This window comes from Ciona intestinalis, chromosome 9 (genome assembly GCF_000224145.3).
Source record: "Ciona intestinalis chromosome 9, KH, whole genome shotgun sequence".
Taxonomy (NCBI): domain Eukaryota; kingdom Metazoa; phylum Chordata; class Ascidiacea; order Phlebobranchia; family Cionidae; genus Ciona; species Ciona intestinalis.
In genome coordinates this window covers 5,894,839-5,905,376 of record NC_020174.2, presented here as the reverse complement: position 1 = coordinate 5,905,376, position 10,538 = coordinate 5,894,839, and the positions used below count along the sequence as shown (strand labels likewise).

Genomic DNA, 10,538 nt, shown 5'->3' with positions numbered 1-10,538 from the left:
TCTAAAAATTGAATCTTAAATCGAAATATTGTGATAAATTTTTAAACTTAAAATAATTTCAGATCAACTCAGTAATAGGTCAAACAACTAAGAAGTATTTTAAAGCATGAGAAGCACGAGTTTTCTTATTTATTCCCTGTCTCTTGTGGCGGCTTTTCTACATTTTGTGTCAATCGTAAGTTAAACTTGCCTGTAAATCTAATGGAGGATTAATGGTACCATAAGTAAAATATATATTTTCCTAAATAGGTAAACGGGATGTGTCCTCTCGTCTGCGACTGCAGTAATGCTCCTACACGGTGTCCCAGCGGTGTCAGTCTTGTAACAGACGGTTGCAATTGTTGCAAAGTTTGTGCCAAGCAGACGGGAGAAGAGTGCAACGACCAGGAGAAGGTTTGCGATCCGCATCGGGATCTTTTCTGTGATTATTCCGGGAGCAGGAGCGGAGATTGGGGAGTCTGTAGAGGTGAGAAACTAAATATGACGTTTTAGAATATGTAGTTTTTGAGATGTAGTAGGAAGGGTAAGATTGGACACGTTTTATTTTGTTATTCTGTCCCATCTTGGTGGTAAACATAGAAATATATATACACAGCCCGCGACGTTAAAAGAGCGTTATTATTAGTTAAATATCCGATCAAGAAATATGGGATTTAGGTGCTAACGATATCCCATCTTACCCCACAGTACAATTTGTCATTATTTATGACATTTGTCATTTGGAACTATTTCATGTCTTATCGATTCTACTTTTCATGGATAAAAATTTCAATACTGACGAGGTCACACGGTTTGGTGTATATTTACCGTCTCCACCATTTTCAGCACAAGATGGCCGACCTTGCGTACACGAGGGCACAAGGATCAGTAGTGGTACAATGTTTCAACCAACATGTAAACTGCGATGTTGGTGTATGGACGGTGCCGATGCTTGTACCTCACTATGTCCGCATGAGATTCAAGTCCCACTGCCCCATGTATGTCCCCATGCTCGGCTTCAACCTATTCCTGGCCAATGCTGCAGTGCCTGGGTATGTGACGCGCCATCTGGGGAGTCTGCTGTTTTACCAATGGACCGGTTTTGGAACGAGTATGTTTCCGAACATGAACCGACCGATATTTCGAGTTCGGTGTTACCGCTTGCCACCGTGGAAGAGCTAGGCAGTAATGTGGCCGATGACGTAGTGTACGAGTCCGACGGTGGCCCGGACGGGGACGAAATCATCGATTATCAGCTTCGGTACGTTGATTCACCGCAGATCGACGTGGGGGACGAGGACAGCTGGTCAGAAACGAATCTAATTCCAGGAGAGGGTAAGTGCTGTTTAATCATCATGAACCGAATAAATGTACCTTAAATAGCGCACTTATACCGTTCGAGTGCGTTGGTTAGCACCTGACTAAGCGGGGAAGCACATTCGTGGAATTCCTATCAATAAATAGGAGAAAACAACATTATTGAAATAGATCGCATTTATTTATATTTCCCGTCTTTCTCTGTGTGTGAAATGACGCAAGCGAATGACTATCATTTTGTTCGCTTTTTGCACCGAAGCTTTTTCTGGACGAATTAAAGAAACACTTTCGTACGTCAACCGCGGTGTGGACCGCAGTTAATAAGCGCGTGGTAACGATAAGCGTCGGCCTGACGTAATCCGCAGATTGCATCGCGCGAGCGTAGTTCGTATAAAGTAGAGACGCTTTGTCGCGCAATCACTCAGCACGCGCGGGGTTACGAGCCGTGTTCTAATTATCGCGACATTTAACTTTCAGTAGCGCGAGGACGCGATTTGTGTAAACTAGCGAGAAATTGTGATTGTTGTGTCACTGTGTGCCAGTAACCCGCGTAACTGCCAAACAGATTACCGGAAAATATGGTGGATGGTTTAGTTTAAAATTTAGTTAACGTTTTACAGGCAGTTTTCGTGACAGCGAGGGTCCCATCGGTAAATAATTTGAGGAAGCCTGCAACGTGGCAGACAGTCGGACATTATATTATTTCATATAAGAGTATATCATTTAGGTTTGTCATGTAGTTTTAGGCATGACAATTTTCAAGTAGGAGACAGGTGGTCTGGCGCCTGTTTGGGTGGTTTTTATACTTTCACTCAGACAACAACAACGTTTTTATTACTTCTTCGTGTTTCGCAGCAATACAGAAGTATATACGCAGCAACTATTAGGACAATTTCGATTTAACGATTCAATTAAAATACCACTGAAGTGCCCGCGTGCCGCCCGCTTTAAACGGCATTCAAACGTACACCGCTACACCCATTACCTTTCCCAAGAAATTGTGAGGTCTCTATTAAAATGCGAACATCCATCATCCACGGGTGCAGTTCCTCGTTGACAGTCGATATGAAAACCTCAAAACAATCCGGTTGTGTTCTTAAATCTCGCCGGAATTCAAGGGCGAAATTCCCGCAAATACCGACTTCTGTCGCCGTGGTCTTTGCAGCTGTTATCGTGTGCGCAGTCTCAACTTCATCCTTTGCGTCTTCAGTTACCCGAGGCCGTTCGCTAGCGGGAAATCGCAAGTCAGGTTGCCGCCAACAAGCGTCGATGTGGAGCTACTGTACAAAGAGTTGCGGGCTGGGTGTTTCGACTCGCGTAAGCAACGCAAATGCAGAATGTAAACTGAGGAGAGAAGTTCGTTTATGCGAAGTGAGATCTTGCAACCAAGAAGAATCTCTCACACCTAAGGTAAGAGTAAGTAGAAATATATACAATAGGCTGGGGAAAATGGGACACCCATAATATAGATTTATCCTGGTCGATTTTTAAATAATTTACAACGGTATATTAAGAGTCGTGGGTAAGCGATTTTATAAATCTTTGAATGTTTACTACCAAATGGGACGAGAAAATAGAATAAAAGGTGTCCCATCTTTCTTCACCCTGCTCCATACTTAGAAATATAAGGTGTTAATATTGTTTTTATTTTAGCACGGGAGACGTTGCATGAAACAGAGGCGAGCTCCGCGCAAGGAACATATTGTTTACTCGGGTTGCACGAGTGTCAGATCGTACAGACCTCGACATTGTGGATTGTGTAAAAGCGAGGACAGGTAAACTATCCGTATATCCTGGATACCTGTAACTAATATGAAACATACTTGGGGGGTAGAATTTAAAATAGCTCTTCAAACATTACCGGGTGCTCAAGGAACTTTTATTAAATTCGTAATAATAGCGTCGAGACAACGGTTCCACTTCCTCGTTGCTTTATTTGTTCTGAAATAACATGACTAAACGTACACTGTACATGGCAGATGTTGCACCCCTCGCTCTACAAGAACCACCACCGTTCGTTTCGAATGCGAGGATGGAAGAGCTTTCTATAAACGGATGATGGTCATAAAAAGTTGCAAGTGTCATCGCCACTGCACAGACGTCATGATATGGAACGGCCTTCCTGGCAGTCACAGCGCTAGATCTCACTTAGCGGTCGACAGTTAATTACTTTCGGAATCACTCGTTTTTGTATTTCAAAAATATATTTTTGCTACGATCTTTTAGCGTTTTGTATGCCAGACCGTTTTGTAATGATAGTCATTAGAGTGTTGCTTTACTTTTATTGTGCACTATTTTATACAGCCCTATTTATTTTGTATTTATTGCGCACTTCACGTAATCTTTCCATGCCAACAGTGAGCGTGCTCCCCTTCTCAATAAAATTCAACATTTGCTAATATGCTATTTTTGGAGCTTTACGTCAGAATTACTTAACACCGATGAGAAATGTTGAACAGGTTTGAGCAACATTTTAATTTGTCATATCTGTTTAGATAGGCTATAGAATTCAAAGAGTCATAAACACTTAAACGCACGAGATTATAAGGAGCTATAAAAATATACACAGCTCCGTTTGAGGGGTTTCTGAGTCAGATCTTGGTCCATTACCACGCACTAGACCTAAAATAAGTGGGAAGACGTCATTAGAACCACGAATAGAGTGTGAACGATTGAGAGATGATTATCCAATCAAAATAGGGAAGAATTTAGTATAGTGCTTGCTAGCTTTCTGCCGTCTGCCAATTAGATCGGCAGAACCAGCTCTTACGAAGATATGACGCAGTCGTTATAAGGTGAGGCTTTGTTTAAACGTCGGCCTCGACTTGAGTGGCTGTATCCTTAATCCGCGCGGGCGATCAAAATCAATCTCGTTTTCGATAAACCCTCGTCAATCTGTGAATACGGTGCGACTCTACCTCACACTTTGGTTAATAACCTTCAACGAACTAAAGATTTAAAATGATAGGTTCTTCGGCAGAGTAAATGACAATGCATAACACTGAATGCGTGATTGATCAACTTTGAAACCACCGTGGAACACGATTTAAACTCACGAAATCGAAATGCTTTCAAAATGCGAAAACAACTTAATCGTTTTTCTTAAGTGTGTTGCTTTATTTGATATTAATTCGATATAGGCTACACGAAGAAAAACTTTTAAACTTATTTTATTTATGAGCGTGTTTGATTGATTTTGCTTGGCCTGTTACACAAACACAGAAAACTATTTACTTTACTGCCTTTTAATTTGGCACACAAAATTATGTAGAATGTAAATGGACATCTCTCCCCGCCTAATGTTTACGATTTCTATGCTACATCAAGAAAAAAAGTCCCCAAACTGAAAAGAGTAAAAATCAGCACATGTCAATTTTTCAAAATAGTAGCAGCGTTTTACTCATTAACTGTTACAAATAAAATAGTGTCAATGGTAAATAGTAAAGATCTCCATACAATGGAAAATTTTGTTAATTCTGCTACGGGTAATATGGAGCAAAATGGACAAGAACAGTCGTTGCAGAAGAAAGAAGTTTTAAAGTAAATAACTTTTTTTATGTACTTTATGCTGCTACCATTATAGCCCTTATTGGAATGTCGTCATTTTATTTCTACAATTTTTTAAGTTTTATTTTCTTACAAATGAATTATATTCTCAGGTGCTGGAGTTGTAAGGATAAAGTTGCCAAGTATAAATGTCCCAAATGCTCAATCAGAACGTGCAGGTGAAATTACTTTGTCCATGGTCTAATTTACAATACTACAGTATCTCTAAAACAAGTTTCGGTGCTAGTGAAGAGTCTTCTTCCCCTCCACCTTATTTGCTAACCCCTATAACCACTAACCCCTAACCATTAACACCTAACCCCCTACCTAGGGGTTAGGGATTAGTGGTTAGCAAATAAGGGGGGGGGGAGATTCTTCATTAGCACCAAAGTTTCCTAAACAAATGAATGCCATTTGTTTATCCTTGCATGGTAAGACAACTCAGAATTTATAACATAAGCCTTGTACTTTAAAGAGGCATATCAACGAACATCCAGGTACAAATTCTCTTGGGCCTGAGCTTTGGCCTTGTTACTTCTGGATTATAGCATTATGACATGCCATCTTGTATGGCATGTATTTAAGTTTCCAGTTATTATATCTTATGTGTAGAAATACCATTAAAGGTTAAAACCAAGAGAGATTACTAGTGAAGAATCTTGTACAAGTAAATAATGCTGGTGTATGCTATGATGGTTGTCTATGAGTTACACAAATTTTCATTTTACGTTGGTGTCCCTTTAAGAAACATTGCTGGAATATGCTATGATATGGTGGTTGGGAGAATAGTGGAATCAAAGTTGAAACCAAAAAAGTTTAAGTTCAAATCAAAAGCTGGTTTCTATTTCTGTATTGTTACCTGTAACCAACTCTTATCTAAACAGTGTTGAATGTGTGAAACATCACAAGAAATTAAACGAATGCGACGGAATTCGTTGCAAGACCGAGTATGTTGCAAAAGAAAACTTCACAGAAACAAACTTGTTAAGTGGTATGTCTATTGTCTATTTTATTCTTTGTATTATATACTGTTTAATATGTGTATATACATGTTTTCTGAGTAACGGCACAACCCTGGAAATAATCCTAAGTCCCTTGGCATGCCAACCCCATTGCACATTACTATTTGAGAATCAAATATGTGTATGCTGTATTAACTAATTACTGCACTACTCCATTACCTGTAATGCCACAATCTCTAAAAGTTGGTGTGGCATAAACTATGTGTTACATAGATGGACACTCTGTTGTCACAGCACTTTACATACAATTATGAACAGACATATAACATTTTTGGGTAATGGGGTGTTTACATAGTGTAGAATTCGCATGATATCTATGATCTGTTGCAATTTAACTGACATAACATATTAAACCATGTGTTTGTATTTACAGATTACAAGTTTTTGGAAGAAGTGAACAGGTGTGCATGTACCAATGATAGGAATGTCCTTCCTTACCCAAAGTCCAAGAATGTAAGTGTTTTAGAAACTTGAATGGTTAATAGGTTACAGTAGAGGTTCTTTAACGAGAGGGCATATTTTTTGTTGTGAGCAATCTACCGTTATATATGTTTGAATTCTTTTTCCTATGCCATGTTGCTGTATTCAACTCTTACATTCACAAAAAAATAAACTGTTGTAATTCATCTGTTGAAGTTTTTTAAATTAAAATTGAAAATTTTACTTTGGTTTTTACAGATGAAACAGAAAATCAGCCGAGCTGCCGCCATGCGTATTAAGTTGAAACTTCTGCCTCAAGGTTTTACGAAACGAAAGCAGAACACAACTTACTACAACTATGGGTAGGTATTTATTTATTACCTATCTCGCATGGTAGTTGTTTCAGTTTTAAAAAAATAGCAGCTAGATAATATTATTTATATAATTAGGTCCTGTACCACAGCATGTTATGGGCATTGCGGTTATTATTTTCCTTAATTTCAAACTTTTGGCAAGGGTTTATTCACCACCAGGTACCAATGGTGGCAGCATCAGACCTTGAACCCAGGATCCTTTGGCTAGAACTACTATGCCAAGAACAGTAGGAGCTCTCTTTTGCCCTCACGATTGTCCGTGGCTTGATGTCTATTGTTTCGTTGTTTAATAAACCGAGTTGTCTTCGACCCTAAAAAAATAGAACTACTATGCCGTGACAGAGGTCATACTACTGTGCCAAAACCTAACAAACTTATACATTTTGTAGGAGCAAGTCGTTCCTGTGGCGTGTAGAATGGATCTTCTACAACTCGGGTGTCACGGAGATTGATAAAAGGTAATTGACTGATGGTAAATTACATTACATTGCAATTTTATATTTTTTCTATTAACTATTTAAACAATCGCAGCAAAAAATACAAATTTTTTGGTCGGTTTCAATACAAACATTACATCCCATATGTATAAACAAACTATTTTTTGTTGATTTTTTTAAATTCTAGTTGATTTTAATTAAAGTTGTAATATGTTTGGTGCATAAAACACAGATTTCTGGTCAATTTCAATACAAATAACAGTTCATATGTATAATATGGTTTTTATCTCAAACCTTCAACTTAAAAATTAAAATCATTTTTTTGCCGCTACTTTTCCTATGAACGGAAAATATGTGTTAAAGGCTATTCAGTATTATATTAAAATATTTATCATGTGTGGAAAGGTTCAACGTTGGTAAAGCATCTCCTTTATATAGTTTAACATAGCACTCTTTTATATAGTTTAACATAGCACTCTTTTATATAATTAAATTACTTCTTTTTTACAGTTTACCTGATAGAACTCCTTTAAACAACGCCGTAAAGAAGTTTATTTTGCCAGAAGCATCCATGGATACATTTAATTCACAGTAAGTTTTGTTTAGTTTTAAACATTAGATGATTTTTAATGTTTGGATGTTCTTGTATTATAGACTGAATTTGTTTTCAAAAGAACGGGAATTATTTTTCTACTTGAAAAAAGAGGAAACTCCTGCGAATGTTAAACAGTGAGTCAATTTTGTGTTTGTGATTATTATACATGTGATTATAATATGTATTGTATATTATATAGTGTTTCCATGTGTGCTTTGAGTGGGGGATTGTTCGACGTTTAATGACTGAAAACGCATTGCATCATCAGTGGTGTTTAGGTGATTTTTATATTTTATTCTATATGGGTGAGGTCCTTGTCGAGGACCTGGGATTTAGATCAGATTGTCGCCGTTACCCCAACACCTTCTTGTTTTTTGTAGTACGTAGGAATGTGCATGCCGTATCGCAATTGTTGATGACGTATCGCCAAAAAAAACAGTAACACTGCGTTTAACTTAGGTATTTTAAGCTGGATGGCAGCAGGGGACTAAGAGAGAACCTTCGCGGCAAAACGGTGATCGAATTCCCGCAGATAATAGTAGTACGACCCGAAGAGGCAGCGGTTTTTGACGGCGCTTTATGCGCGCCTAGCAGTGACATTAAGTGTGCGGACTCTGTTTCACAGCAAAACCCGCCCGCAAGAGTAGACTGAAGATGCGTATTTTTCTCCTTTGTTGTATTTTAATGCTTTTTATTTTGTAACGTTTTTACATACAGTACGGTGGGTAAGACCAAGATGGGACACGTTTTCATTCGCTTTTATCGTCCCATTTGTTAGTAAACAAAGAATATTAACACAATTATATAACCGAAGCCCCGCGACTCTTAAAAGGGTTGTTAATTGTTAAAACACAATCAGAGAATACGAGAATACAAGTGCTAATGTCACCGCATCTTATCCCACAGTGGTATCCTTACTATCGAAAATGCTATTCTTCACAGCAAGGCTAAGTTCGTGTTGTATAATTTCGTAACACTGCTCTCTAGTGGTCAGATTCTACAATTACTTTTAATACAAGGTGGCGCTAAACAGTACGATGTTTTTAAACAGTAAAATTAGTGCGTGTGAATGCATTGGTGGATTCAGACAGTATTTGAAAGGGTTATATAACAGCTGTTTTATAGAGTAATTAAGGATAAAGTATTTAACTTGGAAATTATGCTTACGTCTTATTTTCAGTTAAATCTCTCTAACATAAAACAATAATTCTAGTTTTGGTTCAACTTAACCACCGCGCATTTTAACTGATGCACTTTCTCACACTTTTTATGCGTGTTATAACGACTTAGATTCCTTTCTCTTCTTTATTTAGTGTATGGCCTTAGCTATGGAAGAGATAAATAAACAATGATGGTATAAATTCATCATGCGCTATCGTATTGTGTTGTTTTGTCGGTATCAAGATTTCCCATTCGATAAACGTTTGATAACTGAATGATTCGTCATGGTGACGATGGAATAGCGATGGGTAATAACAACATTCCTTTGTAGGGGTCTACGTAATCTGCTTTAATCTGCGGTTTCGAGCTCTAAGTGCTTTAAATAACATTGTACCTGGCTCGGTTGGTGTATACCCGAACACAGATGCGAGATTTACTGTCACAACTTGACCAGTGACGCGTAAACGGCCGGTCAAAACTGGTTATTTCCAGTTTCACCAAAAATATGTGTAATATTTGGTCAATGCAAAAGCGGGGTGAACTGATTGGTGTTATAGTGGTTAAGATGAGATACTGATAGCACCCAAAATCTATATTCCATGATCGTATTTTTTAACAGTTGACTACGCTCTTTTAGTGTCGCGGGACTTCGGTTATATAACATTTTTAAATATTCCTTGTTTACTACGAAATGGGACGAGAACAAGCATAAGAACATGTTTCATTTTCCCCACCCTCTTATAAAATTTAAGCTGTTTACTGGTGGAAATTAAACTGCCAGCAGCGGCACGCAACATCGTATTTTCGGCTCTTTAAAAAACACTTAACACGAGTGACATGCGTAGCCACTTCTTACGATAGTTAGTGTTTTGAATTCGCGGTTCCGTAAAGTCCTTACACTTGACGCTTAGTCGCCGCCCACAAAATCCAACAAATCCGATGTGACAGTGTAGCGGTACCGGTTTGAAATTCTATCACTGCTGTACCAGATTAACCCATAACCTATAGACGCTTTATAGTTGAATATCTTCTAACCCGCCTCCGCCATCCACGGGAGTGACTTATTTTTAACCGACACATATAAATATGGTTGTTTAGTGTGGGAGAGTAACCCATATCACCCCTCCCTTTCCGTGGGCAGCTACCGTGCTGGCGAGGGGCCTCGTTCTCTTTACAGTGGTGGATATACGTGTGTAGTAAACTTATCGTTACATGCCCCACCCCTCTACACATCTTTCCGTGCAAAAGTGAAATTTTTCATCGTTAAAGCGGATATAAACCAGAAAGACTAATATAGTACTGTGGGGGTTGCATAATTCTGTAAAAATTCTCTGTTAACGTCCAAATGGGATGACATAAGAGAATAAAAACATGTCCCATCTTACCCCACCCGAGTATATAAGTATATTGGGCGTTAATCCGTACAGTCAGTGCACGATTTATGTCACTTTTCCATCCATTTCCCCCTAACATATTAGGTGTGCATATATAGCTTAAGGTTCGCTCTTTATCGTTCTCGATCTATCACGCTTACTCCAGCCAAAGCGATCACCACACCCTCACAATGACAGACGTGTAGCGTTATCATAACTCGGCCAACTACGTCATAATTCAGGACGATTCGTAATAGCATGCGTTGGCAGTTTTCCTTTTTTGAAGCAGCCGTCCAACAGGCGCCCAGTATCTT

At 38.6% G+C, this 10,538-nt stretch overlaps 2 protein-coding genes across 3 annotated transcripts; both read left to right on the top strand.

The window, feature by feature from the left end:
- Window positions 1–62: 62 nt before the first annotated feature.
- LOC100180049 (protein CYR61-like) lies at window positions 63–3,702 on the top strand. The gene is made up of 6 exons (XM_026835930.1): window positions 63–175; window positions 250–466; window positions 826–1,353; window positions 2,246–2,706; window positions 2,950–3,071; window positions 3,276–3,702. The coding sequence occupies exons 1-6, from the start codon at window positions 107–109 to the stop codon at window positions 3,460–3,462; spliced, it is 1,584 nt and encodes a 527-aa protein (XP_026691731.1). The 5' UTR covers window positions 63–106; the 3' UTR covers window positions 3,463–3,702.
- A 961-nt stretch (window positions 3,703–4,663) lies between these two features.
- On the top strand, window positions 4,664–8,725 carry LOC100182387 (box C/D snoRNA protein 1). 2 transcript variants are annotated; one of them, XM_002130925.4, is made up of 9 exons: window positions 4,664–4,836; window positions 4,956–5,021; window positions 5,727–5,833; window positions 6,238–6,317; window positions 6,543–6,646; window positions 7,048–7,116; window positions 7,606–7,686; window positions 7,750–7,824; window positions 8,150–8,725. In XM_002130925.4, exons 1-9 carry the CDS (start codon window positions 4,727–4,729, stop codon window positions 8,340–8,342), a joined length of 885 nt encoding a protein of 294 aa, XP_002130961.1. In that variant the 5' UTR covers window positions 4,664–4,726; the 3' UTR covers window positions 8,343–8,725. The 2 variants fall into 2 exon arrangements, with proteins under 2 accessions (XP_002130961.1, XP_026691874.1); XM_026836073.1 differs by lacking the exon at window positions 8,150–8,725 and adding an exon at window positions 7,890–8,144 and having other exon boundaries at window positions 4,681–4,836.
- The last annotated feature ends 1,813 nt before the right edge of the window (window positions 8,726–10,538 follow it).